The sequence below is a fragment of the Dendrobates tinctorius genome, unplaced genomic scaffold, assembly GCF_039654945.1.
Source record: "Dendrobates tinctorius isolate UK_male_01 unplaced genomic scaffold, ASM3965494v1 ptg000057l, whole genome shotgun sequence".
In the NCBI taxonomy this organism is placed as follows: domain Eukaryota; kingdom Metazoa; phylum Chordata; class Amphibia; order Anura; family Dendrobatidae; genus Dendrobates; species Dendrobates tinctorius.
The window spans coordinates 14745937-14769603 of NW_027361725.1; the positions used below are offsets into that span (position 1 = coordinate 14745937).

General features: G+C 46.8%; 1 protein-coding gene and 1 non-coding gene across 2 annotated transcripts in view; both read right to left on the minus strand.

Annotated features, from left to right (window-relative positions):
- The window catches only part of PRPF39 (pre-mRNA processing factor 39), a 75240-nt gene that overhangs the window by 14287 nt on the left and 37286 nt on the right, over window positions 1-23667 (minus strand). The window contains exons 6-11 of the mRNA XM_073577783.1: window positions 19739-19892; window positions 18687-18794; window positions 18408-18572; window positions 17985-18111; window positions 17634-17902; window positions 4172-4356 (exon numbers count right to left, since the gene is read on the minus strand). Coding sequence (XP_073433884.1) covers window positions 4172-4356; window positions 17634-17902; window positions 17985-18111; window positions 18408-18572; window positions 18687-18794; window positions 19739-19892 — 1008 coding nt within the window. The remainder of the gene's footprint in view (window positions 1-4171; window positions 4357-17633; window positions 17903-17984; window positions 18112-18407; window positions 18573-18686; window positions 18795-19738; window positions 19893-23667) is intronic.
- LOC141092046 (small nucleolar RNA SNORD127) lies at window positions 4436-4520 on the minus strand. The gene has a single exon (XR_012232672.1). It is a non-coding gene; the product is annotated as a small nucleolar RNA SNORD127 (small nucleolar RNA).

Consider the following 23667-nt stretch of genomic DNA (forward strand, 5'->3'; position numbering starts at 1 on the left):
CTGGCTGCGGTGCACCCACGTCACCCAGCCAGGAGCACAGTAGTAACCATGACTCCCAGTCGCACACCAAGGACACTGGAAGGACGGGCCAAGAGGGGCAGAAGCGGGAGGCAATCGAGTGCATGCGTTCTACAATTCGAACAGCACTAAAGATTTACGTTATCACCAGATCCCAGCAATCCATAGCAAGTTAGAACAAAATATACATAATTCAAAACAGCCAGTGACATAAGTAATGGAATTATACCGCACTGTAGCATCCAGATTCATGTAATCTTCTATTTATCCCACAATCACAATATAAAAGTTAGATCTTTAGTTACATTAATAATTCACATTCAGATATTTAATACCATGAAGCAAATGGATCAATAAGGTACACAGATAGAAACCCAATATAATGCAAGAAACTGTGAATAAAACATAAAATTAAAAACTAGTAACACCACAACGAATTAAAACTAAAGCTGGAGGGCAAAGTTTAAGGACTCATTGAGGCCATCTGGTTTTACGGTTCTGAAAGTCACTATCCATTTTAGTTCATGTCTCGCTAGGAGCTGTTTAACCCCTTACTGCCAGCTGATGGAATAGTACATCAGCTGGCAGTATCCCCTGCTTTGATGTGGGCTGTTTTCAACAGCTGACATGTGTCTGCAACAGGCGCAAGTGGAATCGCTGACAGCGGCATTTAATTGGCACTTCCGGACACCGGTCCGAAAATACGCGCACCACTGACCCCTATCACGTGCCATTACAGGAAATATACTCCCTAATCTGAAATTCTCTCTTGCCATCTGCAGAGTGAAAGGAGTAACTGCAAAGGACATTGGCACAAGCCAGACAGTAGCCGCAAGTATAACATCCCCTCAAGGGTCTCATTGATCCAAAAGGATTAGTAGTTGGTGCGTTATAATGGCTTCTTATTAAAAGGTCTTTAAGGTTTTTTGACCTACGTGGGGTCATAAGTGGGCGATCAGTCAGTTAAGTTCCCAGGGAGGGTCCAGTACTCAGTATGAGCCAATGTTTTGGTAATATGGTTCTCGTGTGGTCCCATTCAAGGTTCAATACTGAAATGAAGCGAACTGTCTCATCATCCTTCACTTTTTTTGTTGTGATACAGAAGGTGATTCCGTGGTGTGAGGATTTAGCTCTGTTATACTCATATTGAACACAGTGCTTACTGTATCCGCGTTGCTCGAAAGTCCACTGGTTTGTATCTCTAATGTCTTGTCAGTGGAGAATATCCGCCACATCCTCAGGAACTGTCCGACCGGGACGGCCCTAATAGTGGCCTGGCTATATGCAGATGTTGCATGAAGAAAAGAATTTACTGCAGTTTTATGGAAAAAGTCAGTCTGGATGGACCAACCAGAGTCCACCTCCAAACTAACGTCCAAAAATTAAATCTTGTGCAAGTCGTACCTATAAGTCAATTTAATATTATAGGAATTTGAATTACACATGGCCATAAAATCCTCGAGCTGCAGCACCGTGCCAAAAAAATTAAATCTATATATAACGTAGCCAACATTGCATATGGTCAGCGGCCCCTGCGTCTCCAAAAATCATCCTCTCCCAAGGGAAGGGTACTAATCACAAAAGGGTTTTTTTTCATCTACAGGCTTCAACATATACTGACATTGATAATTGTGACATACAGTAGCTGAATGCTACCAATTGGTGTCCTTACATTTCACTTTTTATCTATGTTCTCTATGTGTCAGTATTTAATAAAGATTTTGTACTGATAGAACAGTGAAGGCTATAGTCGATTAACAGCTGCCGATTGGCTGCAAAAACAGAGCCGTTCCTCCAATTTCCGGGAATTATCCAACTTAATTCTAGACATGTATAATTACCTTGTTAATCGCACTGTTGTCAGTCACATGTGCCTCCTCAGTGCAGGAAATGAGGATGGCTTCATCAGCGGCTCATGTGGGTAGCAAACTACCGTTCCCATCATGCATTGCTGACAAACTATTCTCCCCATATATCATCTTGATGGGCAAGTCCCCAATGTTAGGTACAGTTCACATTGTTTCCGTGCTATTGAGCCCCGCAGATTAGTAGCCACCTATAATGCTAAGTGCTGGAACGGAGCATGATCTACGAGCAAGATTTAGGCTGGGACTACCCAGCCACATGTCACAACAGCAGTCCTCTGACAAGCCATAATACCTACACATTTGAGCGACGCGCTGACCATTTTGCTGTAAATACAAGTCCAAGTTGCATGTGACTTGCATTGAAGTCTGCAGCAAGTCATTAAATCCAATGTTGACATGTGTCGCTGCGATTTCAGTGACGTACAACACGTTGCTGTGAAGACCCATCCCAAATCACCACAATCTGGGCCCATATATAGTGTGTGTTTATGTGGGAAAACTACTATAAAATAATTTCTTTATATTGAGGATGGTTCCTGTGCATCATAAACCTTCAGTAAATGTTTAGAATAAAATAGCCCTTTTGCCTAGATACTTCTATCATGAGTCATGGCATCTACAGCACAGACTATGTGATCAATGCTGGAGAGAAGCTGCTTCCAGCACTCTCAACACAATCACTGTACAGCACAATGGCAGGAATCACTCAGCTGCCTGTGTGCAGGGATGGAGGAGGCCAGGATTGAGTGAGAGAGACCACCGACATGTGAATGTTCTAAGAGGAAATCAACAGCTGGGAGAAGTCCACCAACAAAATGTAAGGCGGCTCGCGTTACACTGTCACTTCAAATCAGGATGTCAGCATAGACGCCTCCACTTTGGGATAAACTAGTGATTGGCTCTGGGAGCTGTCTGCAATGAGGGGTGGTTATAACAGTAGGGGGCCCACCAAGCACTTGAAACGTGCATTTGACTGAAGTATAGCGAGTTGCTGTCTGGCCACGTCTGTCAAAGTTTTCTGTGCAAAGTGAGTTGGTGGAAGACTGGTTTCATAGATACCTTTGTCAAAGTGGTTGTGAAATTTTTAGACCCAAGAAAGCAAGCCCCCCCCCCCCATCCTCCTGCACCCCACAATCCCTACAGAGGGGCTATATAGAAGATGCCCGTAGGAATTGAGCAGAGGTGGCGCATGAGCGTAAGTGCTCTATTCCCACTCAATTGTACTGCCAAAGACAAGTGTAGCATTCAGCTCTGTCCGGTAAGGGGGCAATAGCGTACCTGAGGGCTCGTCTCCAGTCTTACAGGCAATTTTAGGGCCTCCACAAGTCAGAGCCCAATAGATCAAAAAGTTACCATTAATCTCATGGGACAGGCAATAACTAGACATAAGCGAACAAGAACAGTAAAGTTCTGAGTTTGTAATGGACACCTAGTGTCCGGTGCTGAACTCCAAACATGGACTTCTTCTGGAAGTCAGTTTTACAATTGGGGGAAGGAGAGATTTTCCAGCTCCAAAGTTTGGGACCACATCGATTTGTATGGGGTTTGGGTTCTGGCAATCAAACCAAACTTTGAACTAAAGTTTGGTGAAACCCAAACTTCCATGGGTCTGCTCATTTCTAGTAATAACCCTGTGTTACAAGCGATCAGTCCCAATCGTACTAGAGGGTGGCACGGTGGCTCAGTGGTTAGCACTTCAGCCTTGCAGCGTAGGGGTCCTAGGTTCATATCCCACCAAGGACATCTGCAAGGAGTTTGTATGTTCTCCCTGTGTTTGCGTGGGTTTCCTCCCACACTCCAAAGACATACTATGGATTCCAGATTGTGAGCCCCATCGGAGACCGTGCCAATAATGTCTGTAAAGTGCTGTGGAATTAATGGGACTATATAAAAGGAGTAAAATAAATAAAATCTAATTAGGCCACTATAGAGCTGTACTATTGTTGCAGACAGACATGAATGCGGCAGGATATTCTCTTGATTTTCCTTATCCCCTGTATTACGGACATTCAACTTTTTACAGAAGCAGCAACGAAGAGGCTTTTAGTGAGCTGCAGTAAGAACGATTACAACATAACCACTAACAAAAGAGGAGGGTTCGGTAGCTGCGACACTTGGATGGATGGTTCATAACAATGGGAAAGGTGAAGGGGAGGATGGTGGACTCCGCAAATGACCATTTCCTGTCTCATCTGATTAGTTCTTTACCATAGTGCACAACTTCCATACGTGTTGTACATGTCGAGTGAGTTTCCGTATTTCATAGTTAAGGTAAATGAACTTGCCTATGAATGTCTGAGCCGAAGTCCTCTAAGAACTCCACTTTCCTCTGTGAGAAGGTGATTTTTGTTGTCAGGGACATGGTGCTTTTTATCGCTTTATCAAATAGTAATAAGATATTACTCTCATTCTGTTTCACGTCACCGCTGAACTCCAGATCGATTAGGTTGAGGTATAGCTTTGAATTTTCCTGCCAAAGAAAAAGACAGCAGTTAGTGGGGTGTTTTTTCTCATTCATTCAAGGGCACAAAAGTTCACCGCGACTTACCGGGCAACATCAGATTAGAGGGACAGTTTTCAACATGTTGTAACAGACGTTACATACAGACAACTCGGGAATCATCACTATTGCCAGGTGGTCTCTAACAGAGAACAGTCTTCAGTCGCTGACAGCACGGTTTGTAATGTACAGGCGTTATGTTCATGTGGGAACACAAAATTAGCATGCAACCACACAGGTATTTATTTTAAAGGGGTATTCCATCAGGAATCAGATAGGCGATGCTCATTGGCAGACTATATGGCTCCAGCATTCCCACTGAAAATGAGTGGAGCAGCCACTGAATATGCCCCATTCTAATGTGCCCCTTTCTCTTTGTTATTTTATTTTTTGCTCCCCTTCTTCCCATAGCAATAACTTTTGTTTTTCCGTCAATATGGCCTCGCTTTTTCTTGCTATACAAGTTGTACTTTTGAATGACAATTGATTTTCCCATACTGTACACTGGATAGCAGGGAAAATATTCCAAGTATGGTGAGATTGCACAAAGAAAAAAATTAAGCCACTCCACAATTATTTTTTTTTTTCTTTGGGGGGGGAAAGAGGGGTGTTGGGGAGGGTTACCGTGTTCACAGTGATCTGCCATTATGATTCTCCAGGTCATTACGAGTTCGTAGACACCAAGCATGTATAGGCTCCTTTTTAAGTGGTGGAAAAAAAAGCCAGATGTCACCATTTTCCAAGACCAGTGACGTCTCCATTTTTCGCGATCTGGAGCTGGGTGAGGGATTTTTTTTGGGCACTGAGATGATGTTTTTATCTAAACAATTTTGGGGTAGATGTTTTGATCGACCGGTTATTGTATTTAATTGTAATGTTGCACCAACCAAAAAACTTAATTTTGAAGATGTTTTTTCATGTTACACCATTTACCAATCGGATTTCTTTTTATATTTTGATAGATCAGGCGTTTCTGATCGCAGCGATACCAAACATGTATTTTTTTTTATTGTTTCGTGAATGGGGCAAAAGGGGGGTGATTTGAAATTTTATATCTTTAAAACAGGGATTTGTGTGTACTCACAGTAAAATCCTTTTTTCCAAGCCATTCATTGGGGGACACAGGACCGTGGGTGTATGCTGTTGCCACTAGGAGGCTAACACTAAGTGAATCCACAAAAAGGGTTAACACTCCTCCTCTGCAGTATACACTACCCACTGGCTCCGTATTGAACCAGTTCAGTGACAAAGCACTAGATTAACAAATTAACAGTAGATACAACATGTCAACTATAAAAACACCCAACAGGGTGGGTGCTGTGTCCCCCAATGAGTGGCTTGAAGAAAAGGATTTTACGGTGAATACACAAAAATTCCTGTTTTTCCTTTGCCACATTGGGGGACACAGGACCGTGGGACGTCTAAAAGCAGTCCCTGGGTGGGGAAAAAAAAAAACTTCATGCATAGTAAACTCCCGGCACCCGCTGTCTAGAGGTGTGCTACCGCTGCCTGCAAAATTCGTCTACCCAGGACTGCATCTGTCGAAGCTTAAGTATGGACATTGTAATGCTTTGCAAAGGTGTGCAGGCTAGACCAGGTCGCCGCTTTACAAACCTGCTCTGCTGCCGAATGGCCCACAAAAGCAAGTACAGACTGAGTGGAGTGTGCCTTGATCCCCGCTGGAAAAGGCTTGCCTCTGACACGGTAGGTTTTTTGAATAGCCAACCGAATTCATCAGGCTATTGTTGACTTAGAAGCGGCTGATCCCTTCCGGTGCCTCACCGGTAGCACGAACAGGGCGTCCGTCTGGCGAAAAGGCACCGTCCTAGATACATACAGTTGTGGCCAAAAGTATTGCCACCCCTGCAATTTTGTCAGATAATACTCAGTTTCTTCCTGAAAATGATTGCAAACACAAATTCTGTGTTATCTTCATTTAACTTGTCTTAAATTAAAAAACACAAAAAGAATTGTCCTAAAGCCAAATTGGATATAATTCCACACCAAACAAAAAAGAGGGTGGACAAAAGTATTGGCACTGTTCAAAAAAATCATGTGATGCTTCTCTAATTTGTGTAATTAACAGCACCAGTAACTTACCTGTGGCACCTAACAGGTGTTGGCAATAACTAAATCACACTTGCAGCCAGTTGACATGGATTAAAGTTGACTCAACCTCTGTCCTGTGTCCTTGTGTGTACCACATTGAGCATGGAGAAAAGAAAGAAGACCAAAGAACTGTCTGAGGACTTGAGAAACCAGATTGTGAGGAAGCATGAGCAATCTCAAGGCTACAAGTCCATCTCCAAAGACCTGAATGTTCCTGTGTCTACCGTGCGCAGTGTCATCAAGAAGTTTAAAGCCCATGGCACTGTGGCTAACCTCCCTAGATGTGGACAGAAAAGAAAAATTGACAAGAGATTTCAACGCAAGATTGTGCGGATGTTGGATAAAGAACCTCGACTAACATCCAAACAAGTTCAAGCTGCCCTGCAGTCCGAGGGTACAACAGTGTCAACCCGTACTATCCGTCGGCGTCTGAATGAAAAGGGACTGTGTGGTAGGAGACCCAGGACGACCCCACTTCTTACCCCGAGACATAAAAAAGCCAGGCTGGAGTTTGCCAAAACTTACCTGAAAAAGCCTAAAACGTTTTGGAAGAATGTTCTCTGGTCAGATGAGACAAAAGTAGAGCTTTTTGGGCAAAGGCATCAACATAGAGTTTACAGGAGAAAAGGAAAAAAAAAAAAAAAAAAAAAAAAAAAGGAGGCATTTAAAGAACAGAGTCCCTACAGTCAAACATGGCGGAGGCTCCCTGATGTTTTGGGGTTGCTTTGCTGCCTCTGGCACTGGACTGCTTGACAGTGTGCATGGCATTATGAAGTCTGAAGACTACCAACAAATTTTGCAGCATAATGTAGGGCCCAGTGTGAGAAAGCTGGGTCTCCCTCAGAGGTCATGGGTCTTCCAGCAGGACAATGACCCAAAACACACTTCAAAAAGCACTAGAAAATGGTTTGAGAAAAAGCACTGGAGACTTCTAAGGTGGCCAGCAATGAGTCCAGACCTGAATCCCATAAAACACCTGTGGAGAGATCTAAAAATGGCAGTTTGGAGAAGGCACCCTTCAAATATCAGGGACCTGGAGCAGTTTGCCAAAGAAGAATGGTCTAAAATTCCAGCAAAGCATTGTAAGAAACTCACTGATGGTTAACGGAAGCGGTTGGTCGCAGTTATTTTGGCTAAAGGTTGTGCAACCAAGTATTAGGCTGAGGGTGCCAATACTTTTGTCTGGTCCATTTTTGGAGTTGTGTGAAAAGATCAATGTTTTGCTTTTTGCTTCATTCTCTTTTGTGTTTTTCCTTTAAGACAAATTAAATGAAGATAATACCAAAGAATTTCTGTTTGCAATCATTTTCAGGAAGAAACCGAGTATTATCGGACAAAATTGCAGGGGTATCAATACTTTTGGCCACAACTGTACCTTCTGAGGGCCTTCACTAGATCCAAAGAATGAAGAGCTTTCTCTGCCAAGTGCACCGGATTTGGACAAAACAAAGTTAAAATAATATCTTTGTTAATGTGGAAAGACAACACCTCTTTGGGAAGGAAAGGCAGAGACGGCCTGAGGACTACATTGTCTTGGTGAAAGTCAGAAAGGGAGCTCGGCAGGAAAGAGCAGCTAACTCCTAGACCCTTCTGATGGATGTAATCGCGACCAGGAAGGCAACCTTCTATGAAAAAAGGGATAGAGAGATGTCCTGCAACGGTTCGAAAGGAGACCCTTGTAGGAACAGATTAAGGTCCCAGGACTCTAGAGGCTCTCTATAGGGAGGTACCACATGAGAGACTCCCTGAAAGAATGTTCTCACCTGAGGTTTAGAAGCGATGTTATGCTGGAACAAGATGAACAAGGCCGAGACCTGTCCCATGAGTGAGCTCAGTGCTAGCCCTGAGTTCAAGCCGGGACTGAAGGAATTCCAAAATGGTGGGAATGTTGAAAATCAGCGGAGGGCAACCTCTGCTTCACCATTCGAAAAACATTTTCCATATCCTATAATAAATATGCCCCGACACCGGCTTCCTAGCATTGATCATGGTGGAAACTACCTCGTGGTAAAAGCCAGCTTGGGTCAGAACCTAGGATTCAACAGCCTAGCTGTCAAACACAGGGCCCCTGAATTCTGGTGGTAAATCGAACCCTGAGAACGCAAGTCCGGTCGATCTGGTAGTCGCCAAGGGATGTCTGCGACCAGTTGGACCAACTCCGCGTACCACGCTTGACATGGCCAGTCGAGAGCAACCAGGATCACCGGTACCCCCTCCACCTTGATCTTCCTGATGACCTTTGGAAGCAAGGGCAACCGGGAAAATAGGTAGGGAAGCTGAAAGTGACTCCATGGAAGGACCAGCGCGTCCACCCCGATGGCCATCAAATCTCAGGACTAAGCCACAAACTTGGGCACCTTGGCACTGAACGAGGATGCCATCAGATCCACGTCCGGGGTTCCCCAACGAAGGCAGATCTGCTAGAAGATCTCTTGATGGAGAGACCATTCTCCCGAGGCAAGGCCTTGACGGCTGAGGAAATTTGCAGCCCAGTTTTCCACTCCTGGGATGTGAACGGCCGAGATAACCGAGTGGTTCCTTTCGGGCCCAGCGAAGGATGTGTTCCACCTCGCGCATTGAGGCTTTGCTGCGAGTGCCACCCTGATGGTTGATATAAGCACAGCTGTGGCAATGTCCGACTGGATACGGATGGGGCGGCCTGCTAGGAGACGATGGCAGTGCCGCAGGGAAAAGCGAATCCCTCCAATTTCCAAGACGATGATGGGAAGACGTGACTCCTGAGGGGACCACGTCCCCTGAGCAGTGTGGCGCAGAAAAACGTCTCCCCAGCCGAGTAGGCTTGCGTCGGTGGTAACCACCAGCCAATGGACTGGTAGAAAGGATTTCCTTGTAGAAGGGAGTAGCAGAGGGTCCACCAGTGGAGTGCTTGCTTGACCCGAGAAGTCAGTAGACACAGTCAATCGAGGGCGAAAGGACTCCCACCCCACACGTCTAAGAGAGCATGTTGTAGGGGACGGAGATGCAGCTACCAAATCGTATTGCCTCCATTACGGCTACCATCTTCCTGAGGATTCTCATGCCGAAATGAATAGAACGAGGAGACTGTTGGCAGAGGGCCCGGGCTCCCTGCTGCAGGGCTAAGATCTCGTCCCGATGGAGAATCAGCAACCCTCGGGAAGTATCCAGAATCATGCCCAGGAAGGATATTCGCTGAGCTGTAATGGGCAAAGATTTTTTCAGGTTGATCAACCAGCCTAGCCAAGAAAGGGTATCCAATGAAATTTGGACGCACTTCTCGCAGGCTTGGAAAAACGGCCCTTTTATCAGTAGGTCGTCTGGTAAGGGAAGAAGACTACGCCCCAGGAGTGTAGAATGGACATGACCGCCTCCATGACCTTTGTAAACACACTGGGCGCAGTGGCGAGGCAGAAAGGCAAAGCCGTGAACTGAAAATGTTTTCCGTGAACGGCGAAGCGAAGGTACCTTTGGTGAGGAAGGAAAATTAGGATGTGAAGATAGGCATCCCGAATATCGATAGTGGCTAGAAACTCCCCTTGGTCCATTGAGGAGATGACCAAAACGGAGAGATTCCATCCTGAAGTGCTGAATTCTGACAAATTTGTCAAAGCGCTTTAGGTCCAGGATGGGTCTGACTGTATCATCCTTTTTTGGGACCACAAAGATTTGAGTAAAACCCACTATCTTGTATCCAAAGGACAGCAGATCCCTGACCCACTTGTCGTGAACGACTGCAAGCTAAACATGGCGAAATAAGATTAGGCGGTCGCCTACCCTGCTGGTGTCGTCCGGACGTAAGTTGCCAGTCATTTAGTTGAGGCTCTTCGGGGCCTAGGTCCCCTAGATCTGGCCTGCTGGGAGCAGGTTTTCCATGCGTGACTGGGTTTGAACAAGACCTGTGGGCTCTTGTCCCTATGAGTGGGGCACCCCGAACCGGGGACCCGGCTCAAGACCACCCGTAATTACTGCGAAAGGGCCGAAAACGTGTCTGCATCTGTCGGCGGATAGGGCGCCTAACACTCTGCTGGGGAAGAGATTTACTCTTCCCGCCAGTGGCGTCTGAAATGAGCTGGTCAAGCTTCTCCCCACAAAGTGACCGATGAGATCAGGGAGGGAGGTTAAGGACTTTTTGGATGCAGAGTCCGCTCGCCAGTCCTTGAGCCACAGCGCTCTTATAGCTACTGCGTTCGAGGCTGCCAGTGCAGAGCAGTTAGCCGTGTCTAGAGAAGCGTTTAGTAAATAGTCACCGGCCAAGGAGATTTGATTAGCCAGGTCCGCTATCTCTGGAGATATATCTGACTTCTGTATGGTCTTAAGAAGGGAATCCACCCAGTAGGCCATGGCCTTAGCTACCCAGATAGCTGCAAAGGAGGGAAAAGTGCCGAGCCTGATGCCTCGAATACTGAACGGGCGAGGCTGTCAATTAAATGATCTCTAGGGTGTTTAATGAAGGATCCGTCAGGCAAGGAATAGCTTACTCACCGATAACGGTGTTTCTCGGAACCCATGACAGCACCACGGAGAGAGGGGGTCCGCCCATCACGTACAGGATCCTACAGATAAAAAGGCGGCACCTCTCCTCCACCCCCAGTTGGTTACAGAGCATCAGAGGGTCTCCCGGTTAGTTAACAACAAAAGAATATACATAACATAATATTGCATATTATGGAAAAGCCCAGTGTCTAACAAAAGCACTTTACACACATTAACTCGTGCCTCAAGGACCCTTCTCCCGAAGGTCAGGTCAGACGTAGAGGCTAGATTTAAACGATAGTGCCTGAAAAAGGTAGACGGTGTTGACCAGGTGGCAGCCTTACAGATCTGCTCTATTGATACCTCTGATCTTTCTGCCCATGAGGTCGCCATTGCCCTTGTAGAGTGAGCTTTTAGACCCTCCGGGATGGTATTCCCACTGGATGAATACGCCAGGGCAATCGCATCCCTTATCCACCTTGCTAGGGGACTCTTGGATGCCTTGAGTCCCTTCCGAGGTCCCTGGAAACACACAAAGAGAGACCCTTCCTTCCTACATTCCCCTGACGTCGAGGCCTCTGACTGGGAGGCTACTATTGTGTCCCTTTTCCTTCCTCTTCCTTAGTGTTTTAGGGATGAAAGGGCACTTTGAAACTCCGAACGGATTACCGCTCTTAGATCCGAGGCGTAATCCGGGGTTTCATCACAGAACTTCCTGAATGCAGGAATCGCAGAGCTTTTTATTCCAAGCTGGTGCTAGCGGTCTGCTACAGGTCTATTTAAAATGGGGGACATTCACGTAGATCACTTACCCCGTTGTGCGTGGATGCAGGTACCGGTTCGGGAGGTGGATTCGGATCCCTCACGGGCTGATCCAAAGAAGGTGACTTGCTCCTCGCAGTTGACTTACTCCGCTGCGTGGAGTGGCTACTGGACCGGTCCTCGCCGTCCTTTTCTTTTTGCCGCCGATGGTGGTGTTGCCTGTGCTGCTGCTGCTTATGCTGCATTAGCTGCTCCTCGTGCTGGTCGCTGTCCTCCATCTTACAGGACGCTTCCAGCAAGGAGTAATTGCAGCGTTCTCTTTTTAAATTTTCCCGGCCGTGACGTCACTTCCTCTCCCAGCCTGCACCGCTCTGTGCCCCGGGGAGCTCGCAGTGCGTCGACCGCGGGAACCCGGAAGTAGTCTCCTCCATTTCTGGGGCACCATATTGGTACACCTCTGTACCGCACGCTGCCCCCGCGTGTACTGGCGTCCCTCCAGCCCCCTCGGTGCTCCCCGCCCGCTCACCCTGTACAGCCCCAGGGCTACAGCGGTGGCGGCTTCAGGCACCGACCTCGCCGCGACAGGGGCCTCTCCCCACTGCCGGTGTACCAGACGAGTCGGCCCTGGACTCCTCTTCACAGGTAAGCTGCTGCCACTGCTGCTGGTTCCATGGGTCACCCGTCAGGGACAGGAACCCAACTGGGGGGCGGAGGAGAGGTGCCGCCTTTTTATCTGTAGGTTCCTGTCCTTGATGGGCGGACCCCCTTCTCTCCGTGGTGCTGTCATGGGAGAGAGAGAAAGAAGAGTCTTGGAAGTTAGATGGGATACAGGAGGATCCACTGGAAGGGATTCTGTCCATTGTTTGCAGAGGTCAGGAGAGAAGGGATATTTGGTTTCAAGAGATCTCTGACCTGCAAAACGTTTGTCTGGCCGTTCTCTATGTCACCGAACTATGTCCTCAAACTCAGGGTGATTGGCAAACACCGTATGAGGACGCTTGACCCTTTTAAAAAGGGCACTGCGTTATCCGTGCGGGCCGTAGTAGACTCTTCGCCAACCCGCAGGGACTGGTTGACGGCCTCAATGAGGCCATCTACTGTAGCCTGGCGACTCTAGGTTGAGGAGCCCGTCCGACTGGGCTTCGGAATCATGTTCGCTATCAGCCTCTGGAGAGGAAGAGCGAGAAACGGAGCTAATGGTCACTGAGGTGCTTGAGGGCCTGGGAGACGAGCTATGTAACAGTTTCCTGGATGCTTGCTTGTGTTCTAAGCGAGAAGAGCCCCTGCAGGCCGATGAGTGCCCTGATATGGAATTCTCTGAGACAGGTTGATTCGGGATCTTGCTCCTGCAGGGGTCCCGAAGGGACTCAATCACTTTAGTTAAGGAAGCCATAGATTGTGATAATGAGGAAAGCCACTCAGGGGGGCTAGTCATGGTGGGTTTGGTCACGGAGGGGGGCTCTGTAGTGCATGTAGGGACACAAGCATCGCAGAGCGGAGTGTTTTCTTGGTAGCGCAGCCTGACAGGAGGAGCATGAAGCAAAAAACACTTAGTGGACATTTTTGGGTTTTTAAATAGGGACATGTTGTACCACTATTAACTTCTAATGTACTGCAGGGAAGGCTGTGTGTGCTGCTGCAAGTTCAGCAGGGTACTATGAGGGGAAAAAGAGGGGGGCCTGAGGGCAGTGTGGCGTGGCAGAGCACTTACCCAGGTCCTGTGCCCCTAAGCAGCCTTGTTCCCAAGAGATAGCGAGTGGTGCAGGATAAAGGCTCCGAGAGATGCGCGGTGCCAGAAACAGGGGCCTAGGTTCCGGCCCACAGGCTGAATTTGGGGGCCGAGATTTGGGGAAGGCACTTCTCGCACTATGTGAGAAGTACCAGGCCGGTGGGCGGAGCCACCAGCGTGACGCGCGTTGTGGGCGGGGATACCGGCTTGCGGCCTAACAAGGGCCGAAGCTGGGGAGTAAAGATGAGGTGCCTGGCCGGAAAAGGCAGCTGGTCACACGACGCGCCCCCCCCCCCCCCCCCGATCAAGTACTCACCGCCAGGCCCAGAGGGGATCGTAGAAGAGCTGCCACCCTGTGATAACAGGTCAGGACAGCGACGGTGCAGGAACCCTCCATCCACCGTCCCCTTTGGAGGGGGGAGGGACCATCAGGCTCCCTGTAGCACCGCTAGTCCCTCAGTGGTGGTGCAGTGGGAGCAGCACGGACGCCAAAAGGGGGACTCTGTATCCTAAGGGTTCGCTCCCCTAGGATTTCGCAGGGCTATTGTCCGGCTGTGGCCTGGCTCAGAAGGGAGTACACATGGAGGAGCCACTCCATGTTCCCATCTGTTGGTGGTGCAGAGAGATTGGCATCCTGAAGGGAACAGTCGCTCCAAGATAGCTCAGGCTTGACATCCCACGTCGCAGGGGAGGATACGGGGAGGCAACACTCCCCGTGCTCGCCTGTTGTTGGGTGGAGGAGATCAGCCCCTTGAAAGGGTCTGTCGCCCCAGTCTTTCACGTGGAAAAGTAAAAAATTAAAAAGTGGAAAAATTATAAAATATGGTCTAAAAAGCAGACCCCAGTGTGCCTCCTACAGACACTAAGCATGAACTGGTTCAATCCAGAGCCAGTGGGTGGTGTATACTGCAGAGGAGATAACCCTTTGTGTGTATTCACTTAGTGTCAGCCTCATAGTGGCAGCAGTATACACCTACGGTCCTGTGTCCCTCAATGTGGCGAAAGAGACATTTTTTCTACTTTTTACTTGCACCAATAGTCCCCTTAGAGGACTTGAAGATACAATCTTCTGATCGCTTGTGCTACACAGATCTCATGGAGAATGCTTATCTGCTATGAACGCCAGCCACATGGTGGCGCTCATAGCAGATTGGTTGGCATGCCAACGGGGGTCTGCAGGAAACCCCCATGGCTGTCATTGCCAATCGGCGCCTCAGGATCATGTGACAGGGGCTCTGATTGGTGGAGTTAGGGAGATTGACAAAGATATTTACAATGCTAAGTGGTGGGTGGATTGCGATTCCACCCACGGCTGTTGGGGGCACATGACATCTGATCAGCAGTCACGTGCAGGAAAACATGCGGCCTTAGCACCGGAGCCTGCATGAAAGGGGGAGACAACATGACATTTATATATACATATGTGGTGAAGAGGTTAAAGCGAGGGTCACACCAGTGCATTTTCTCTCCGAGAAATGTTTGATAAGAATAAGGAAAGGAAAAAAAAAAAAACAAAAAAAAAAACAAAAAACACACAAAACCATTTATTCATCTCCTCCATTAAAAAAAACAAAAAACCCACCATACAGCACACAGATGACATTTAAGTGCAATTCGATTGAGTCTGTGGAAATTCTCACTTTCATGGCCAAGTGCAATCCGAATATCAGATGTAAATTGGTAATGCTGCAATTTTTTCCTCAGACACTCTGTCTGACGAAAAAAATTGGACATGTGCACGGCCCCAAAGAACATTGGTCCTAGCGTAACCTCATGTTTTGTCGGATTTTGCTCAGACCGAATATAGTTGTCTTCATCTGCCCTAAGGCTGTCTATAACTTCAAGGTAGCATGAATAACAAAATACTTACCAAAATAACCATTAAAAGGAGTACATTCACATATGGCAAAAAATAAATAAAACTGGAGTTTTGCAGCAAAATTTGCACCTTATTACAGGAGCAGCAAAGTGAATGACATTTTAGCAAACCTATACATATAGATAGCGAAAATTACAGATTTTACCCTCTGATGCTTAGCGCAAAACCCTGTTACTATCAGCAACTAAACTTACACGTGGAAACAGTGAGTAACATCATCATATGGGTCATCAGTATCTGAATGGTGGAAGTCAACTCCCAAAACCCCCTACAATCAGCCAATGAAAACCAGTCAAGTGAGGTGTGGCAATGAGAACTTGACACAGGTGCTCCAAAATAGAAAGTGCGGCACTTAGTAATTAAAGCGACATGGTGCCAACTTTCGTGCCACGGCTCCCCTCCTTGTATAGGTGCCCACTAGGGTGACCGGATCTCATATGGGGGGGAAAAAATGTCAGAATTTTGTTCGTCTGGACCCCACAAAACGATTCCCCTTTCCAGATATTGAGATAGCCAAAATTTGAGCTCGATCAAACGACGTTAACCCGTGCCGCTCGTCGCTCAAAGTTAGAAAAAATCCAAATTGAGGTATTTTAAGATTTAGGTATTTTGCATAGTCTGTTAGACTATAAAGAATGTGACAACAACATTGCAGAAATAGCCCTGACCAAATTTTCGAACCATTTGTGGTATTTGAATGCAGAGTTGGTGGGATTATCGTTTTTTGATCCCACCATTACATACAATGAAAAGTTGTTAATGGCTAATAAATTGCTCAGTAGCACAGATGAACCATCAGAGCACACTAACCTACATGAGTTGATAATTTTACATAGTTATCTAATCTATTCTAGAGCTTTTGTTAAAGTAGTTTTTGAAACGTCAGAATATAATGCTCGGCATTTGCTTACAACTTGCAGGACATATTGCTTTTGTTCTTCATCTTTTGTCAGAAGGTCGTTAAAGTCGGTTACTTCCTACCTCTTAATTTTTCTTTCCTAACTTTTGGATTTACAACCCTAGCGTGCTCTGATGGTTCATCTGTGCTACTGAGCAATTTATTAGCCATTAACAACTTTTCATTGTCTGTAATGGTGGGATCAAAAAACGATAATCCCACCAACTCTGCATTCAAATACCACAAATGGTTCGAAAATTTGGTCAGGGCTATTTCTGCAATGTTGTTGTCACATTCTTTATAGTCTAACAGACTATGCAAAATACCTAAATCTTAAAATACCTCAATTTGGATTTTTTCAAACTTTGAGCGACGAGCGGCACGGGTTAACGTCGTTTGATCGAGCTCAAATTTTGGCTCTCTCAATATCTGGAAAGGGGAATCCTTTTGTGGGGTCCAGACGGACAAAATTCCGACATCGATTTTTTGCGGTCACCCTAGTGCCCACTCCCGTATCACACCTCCTCCTTGTAAGTGCTCACTACTGCGCCACGGTTATCCCCCCCCCCCCCAGAACTGGTGCTCACTCCCATGGCATCAATGGTTTACCGCAACAAAGGAGACCAAAAACCGCAGCGTCTGATTTGTCCTACTCCTGCACCGATTACAAGCACTTCACCTTCTTATTAAACAGTGCTTGTTTCTTTTACCAGTACAGGGGTTAATCTGCCCAGCTGAGAGCTCCTGGAAGCTTTCCTGTGTTAAGGCTCTCAGCTGTGCACTATATGATCTGGGTCCTGGCTAGCACTCATTATCAGAGGATAGCTTGTTGGTTGGTGGTTATTAGAATAGGCAGTTGGTGAATTTATCTGTGACTGTTGCTAGGTTTTGAATGTGTGCCAATTCCCTTCCTTCTCCTACTTTAGTATTAACCCCATCCTCCACTCCCCGATGTTTTCCTCTGTATGACTATACTCGTATGTTTGTCATTTTTTGCTATCCCTGTTCGCATTACCTTGTTAGTCTGGTTGGTGTATTACGATACACTACTACTCCCCTCTTCCCTGGGTGGAGGAAGGGTATAGACTGAGGGCAGATTCAGGAACTAAGGCAAGGTACGTGGCCCAGGCATCTTCACCATTAGAAGTAATCAGAGGAACAGGGCGACCTAGGGCACCCTAGCGTTAGGGACAGGGAAGGAGCCCCTGGTCCCAAGACACCCGCCAACAGAATTGTGACATGCGCCACTGCCCCCTTGTATCAGTGCTCACTCCCGCGCCACAGCCCCCCCCCCCCCCCCCTCGTATTGGCCAATCGATGAGGGCGCAAGAACTTGGACTTTAATATGATAATGATGGACGACCATATGTCAAAATCTGCAATCACTATAGCCATGACAGGACTGCAGAGTCACTCACTTTGTCTTTCTGGAGGGCATCATTTAACACTTTCTTAGCCTTCACCAAGTTTTTCAGATGTTTGTAATAGAAGCGAGCAAGCTTAATTGCATAAAACGATTGCTCGTGCGGGGCTTTAGAGTTTTTCATCGCTTCGGACAAGAGCTCCTCGGCCTCCTTAATATTCCCGTGCCGACGCTCTAAGTTGACTCGTCTTAGTCGAACCATTGCCAAACCTTCTACAGACTCTTCCAGTGTTTTTAGTATTTGATTTGCGTCATGTACGTTACCTGCAACAATAGGGACTATTAGGACAGGATGCTATGGATGTATATAATCTAATCTGGTGGGGAGAAAATTGGGATCTCTTACCCTGCTGTTCCTCAAATGCAGCCCATAGTAAATGAACTAAAGGCTTCTTCAGGAGATGTATATTACAGGCTCTGTTGTAGACATGTCTTGCTCCTTCGGCGCTGTGATTCTCCATGTACTTGGCAAACTAAACACAAGAAAGACTCTCGGTTAACGCGTCTAAGAACGATGTAATGTGTGAACAATAAAATTCTTGTTTTAAACCCATTCAGCACCTTTATTGAACCACTAGACTAGACTCTGTAAGGAAGGGCGAAGGGAGGCAACGCCGTTGGCATATGCAGCAGTCAAATCTGGTTGCAAGCAGACCATCCCCTAATGCAATAGATATAGTTATAGATGAACAAAATTCACAAGTATACAGGGTTAGCACGAGATCAATGTGTCAGACCAAATTGCATGAAGGCGGCGCACTAGTCTTACCTTTATCCAAAACTCCTCATAGCAGGCGCAGGCAATGACACATCTCTCAAACAGGATGACCACTCGCTCGTGGGAGCCGTTCTCAATTTCAAATTCCAAATACTCCTTCCAGTTATTGATTTGCACTTTCTCCAAAGGTTTCACGTGAAAGTACGGTCTTTTGATCTTTAAGGAACGGAAAGGTACATGTTCAGCATGGTGCCACATCAACCTCAATCCTATTCTTACAAGTGTGCATCTCCACCTTACAGTCAACCCCGAGACCAGAATGAAACTTACTCCCTCCTCAAAGGCCCATCTTTTGTGGACTTCATGCTCATTGAGGCCAAAGATTTCTTGATGGACTTCAATGATTCGGTGTCTCATGTTCTCCACTTCTGTTGTGCGCTGCAAGACAACAGAAATACATAAAAAAAAAAAAGTTTCAAAACTTATGTCCAGTGCTTCATTGCTTCTCGTGTGAGTGACGCGGTGGTTTACTTCTGCACAAATACATGGTATACCATTGCCTGAATTACTAAAGTTAATTAAAATTTAGACTGCACTGAGATTTAATTAAGCCAAAAAGGGAAGACATGAATGTAAAAATTCCTTATGAAAATCCAGTGTTGTCTCCCTCACAATTGCAATGTGGCAAGGGACATTACATGGTAAATCAGCACAGGATTAAGGCCTAAGGTCCCTTTAGAAAATATAGTCACATTGTGTTTGCAGCGGATTACACAGCAACAAATATAGACCCAAAGAAAACTTTCTACCCACGTAGGTTTCAGCGATACCTCTATAGATGTGACCTGTAAAGGCTTCTGTGTGCAGCAGATGCAGTTAAGGGCATGGTTTTAGTAAATCAGTTTTGTTTAGGACACACAGCGCTTGCACATCAGGAGCCTGTAAGACTTGCTCAAACTACTTTCGTGCTCCTTTTGACACTTATAAGCCACCAGCGTGAGGAGTCTGGGCAATCCAAAATTCACACCAGACAGTTAACCAAGAAGCATCTGATCTAATGTGAATCGTACTGGAGCCGCTTAACCAGCCACAGTCTCCCAGTATGAGCACAAGAAGGCAGCCAGATTCATGGTTTCACGCTTACTTCCGTCGACACTTTTTTCACTTTCCTTCCAAAACTTTATTCAGACACCAAAATGTTGTTTTGGTTATATTACCCGTAGTCCCAGCCTGATGTGGCTACTTTAGGTTATTATTAGGAGGCTAAACTATGGCCAAATATCCTCTACAAGAGACATCTGCTGTGAGCATCTATTCTATAAAAACGAGCCCTACTGCTACCACCCTGGTGGCCACATTGTTACAGACTTAGTTCTTCATACCTGTGCCGGATCCGCGAAGTCTTCGATGCCAGAGGGATATTCCATTTTAGATCCGCTATGATTATTTACTGATGCCAACTCTTTTCGCAGCTCAATGAATTTTTCGGCAGTAAGAAACTCTTTAGGCAAATGGTCTTGTATGTGTTGTTTAAACCTGTGGGTGCGCAACGCAGTTCACATAGTAAAAGGTCAAGAAGATGCAAAAGCGTCTAATCAATTGAGGAAGGAAGGTTATACAACCTACTCATGTCCAGTGGACTCTCCATGAACCAAAAATTAACCCTCTGCAAGAGGCGACACTTCTGTTAATGACAGTGGATTGCAAAGTTAGATTGCTGTCAGCTTCAGGTCAAACATAGGTGTAAATAAACTATCAAGAGAGGAAAAGGTCTACCAATTATTGCATAATTAAAATGGTATAAAAGTTCCTTTCTAAAAGGATCTACACAAGTCTCGTCCGGATCCCCAAACAGTAGATTGAGTCCTTGATGCTCCAACCCATTCCAACACTTAGCTGAAGCCCCTAGGCAAGGAAACTGGTATTGGTCATCACTGTGGCTGATGCTGCCAAGTTGCTGCCTCATCATTCTAATCATGGGTTTGGGACCCTCATTGTTCACAATTATTGACCTGGTGAAGCCACTTGCACGCCAGTAGCCTCTCCACTATTCCCTGGGTTGTTCACAAGTGATTCCACAGCTACAATCCATGACTACTGCAGCCAATCACTGGCCTCAGATCATCCAAAAGTAAACTGAGCAAGGCTGGAAAAAAGTACACCACCAATTTAGGGCTGCTATTTATGCATTTAAAAAAATAAATAAATGTGGAAACCCCAAACAATTGGCAACTTTCTAAATATTATCTGGCAAAAGTGCTCAGTCTTTAATGTCCCCCGGAAAGAATTCAGGCAAAGCAGGATCCCACCACAACCCCTCCAGCAGTGAAGGAACAAGATCTCGCTTTGGGACTTGACCTATTTACTAGTCGATTACTTAAGAGTAATCGTTATAATAAAGCTACTGTTTGGTAACGGCTTCGTAAAGTACATGGCAGTGCTGGGTTAGGCCCAAGAGCAAGATGCTGGACTTTCACTAAGAGGGGTGTGTGGATTGTGGGATGCATGCCCCGACCCACAACCTGGAAGGTAGGTCACAATGACCGTTCCTAGAAAGTCGGGACGTTTCGGGAGACATTAGGAAACCTGCTGAGCGCTTCTGTAAATTGGAGATTTTTCTAAATATTACCCATCTGGGGCTGCCCACCCTTTAAGTAAAAAGAGCACCCTCGGATTGGTGAGGATGGGTAATCTGTAAGGGCTTTGACTGATTGCAAGCAGTGACATGATACAGACTAATGACACTGCGGAAGCAGAGAGGCGGCCCTGGAACATCACAGGTTTCAGTACGATACTTTAAGTAGTTAATGATCAAGTTTTAATTTAGCAGGGCACTCCAATCTCCAAGATCCTACCCCAATATATAGCAGGTGTAATAGATGTTTCTCCATCGCTTCATTGGGGGACACAGGAACCATGGGTGTATGCTGCTGCCACTATGCACATAAAAAAAGTTAGCTCCTCCTCTGCAGAATATACCCCACGACTGGCACTAAGTTTATCAGTTTTAGCTTAGTGTCAGGAGGTGGACACGGGTCTTTTATTAGACCCATATCTACCTCAATGTGCATCGTTCCTTTTCAGGTACCAGGAAGAATACAGTGTCAAAGGTCACTATTGTAATCCCACGCAGAGACTGAGTACGGCGTGTACTGCCACCCCGTATCCTCATAGGTCTAGTCGGCAGGACCCCAACCCCTAGCACAGAAGCGAGCCACCTACTAGCCCACCAGAGCGTGTTAGTTGGAAGAGACGTTGACATCCTACAACATGTCTTTCTGGACGTCCAACATCACCGGGATGGAGAGGTACTTTTTCCCCTCTTTCCCTCGTTGCCCTAGGTCCCTTTATGACTACTTCTTCATAAAGAAAATGTCAGAGGAAAAGAAGGTGAGTATTGTCTTAGGAGACCCCCCCCTTTACAGCGTTTAGTCACTACTTCCCCAGAGTCTTCTAGGGACCGGAGAAGTCTCCCACAGTCTCCAGGATTAACCTATGCCCCGGCTTACATTCGGGACTAGTCCTCGCCCCCCCTTCTGGCGCCTGGCTACCTTTTAAGTAGGATCCAGCAGATAGCTCCGGTGGTTTTAGGGCCTCCGCACCGCCCCCCCCTCCGTCGGCATTCACCGGGGATTAATCTAGGCCCCGGCTTTTATTCCAGCCTAGTTTCCTCCGTGGCTCCGCCCCCATCCTCTCAGTCCTCGGGCGGGCTTTTCTCCGGACCATCTCCCCTCCACCTCCTGCTCTGGGTTGCTAGCTCTGTCCACTACACCCAGCCTCAGCAGACAAGCAGTGCAGGGAAAGAGCGATCGCCGCCATCTTTCTGCCCCCACACCTGGCGGTTAGCTCCACCAACTTTCCAGCTTTTAGTGAGCGGGCTTTTCCTAGCAGCCCACTCTCCAGCAGAGCGCCTTTTTCAACACGGATCTCCGGCATCCTCCCTGCAGTCGCCATTTTCCTACGTGTGATTCCGGACACTGGCTTCTCCCTACAGGACTTGCTCCTCTTCAGCAGCCTCTACAGCCTGGAAGCAGTCGGACAGGATATTGTGAGTAGTTCTACTCTGCAGCCTGACACTCTCCTCTGTTTCTCTCACTGTCCCTTAACCTTCTAGCATCAGTTAGTGGGTCTACTCATCATGCCTAAGCACAAAGAAGAGCCTTCTCGCCCTCCGGCTTCCTCTTCCTCCTCTACTCTGGTCAGACAATTTGCAATGCTCTTCTTGCAAAAGCAGACACCCTTCAGGTCAGTCCTCTCCCCTGTCTGGAGTGCAGCAACCCCAATATGACCACTAACCAGTAGTCCCTTCCCACTCCAGGCGAGATCGAGACCCCAATTCCAGGGTGGGCTTCTTCTGTCACACTATGGCGGACCTCACCAGGGTGTCGCAGACCCTGGTGTTAGGGTATGTGCACACGCTGCGGATTGGGGTGCGGATTTGGCAGCGCAGATTTTGTAAAATCCGCAGGTAAATCTGCAGGTCAAAAAGACCTGCGGTTTTACCTGCGGATTAGCCCTGCGGTTTTTCATCTCCACAATGGAGGAGATGGCAAACCGCAACGGAATCCGCAGAAAGAATTGACATGTCAATTCTTTCTGCGGTTTAGAAACCGCAGGAAAACCGCGCAGAAAAATTCGCACCATCTGCACTGCGGTTTTTAATATCCATAGGATATTATGGTACTGTACACCGCAGCAAAAACTGCTGCGGATCCGCAGCTGCCAAATCCGCTGCAGAACCGCAGCAGAATCCGCACACCCTTAACTGATTAACTTATAGTGCCAGTCGGTGGGGTGTATACTGCAGAGGAGGAGGAGCTAACTTTTTTTTTTAGGTGCATAGAGTCAGCCTCCTTGTGGTAGCAGCAGCATACACCCATGGTTCCTGTGTCCCCCAATAAAGGCTATGAGAAACAGATTTTACTGTAAGCAACCAAAAATCCTGTTTTTTCTGATTCACTATGTCTCATTCCTCATGTGCAGGCATTGTAGGACCTTAGGTATCCAGGTTACAACCACTATCAATTAGCTGTCACTATGTCAGTAGTCGTAACCATGCATGCCCAAGGTCCTGCAATGTCTGCACATGAGAAAAGAGACATCGCAAATCAGAAAAACTATATTACATTTCTAATTGGCGGTATTAGCTAATATTATACCTACTACATATTGGGATAAGATCTTGGAGATGGGAATACATCTTTAAATTCCATTGCATTTTCTCCCCATAACAGCTGCATGGAAGGCACTTTTTTTCCTCTTCGGGACAAGTTGTAGTTTGAAAGGACATCACAATACGGAGAAACAGGGA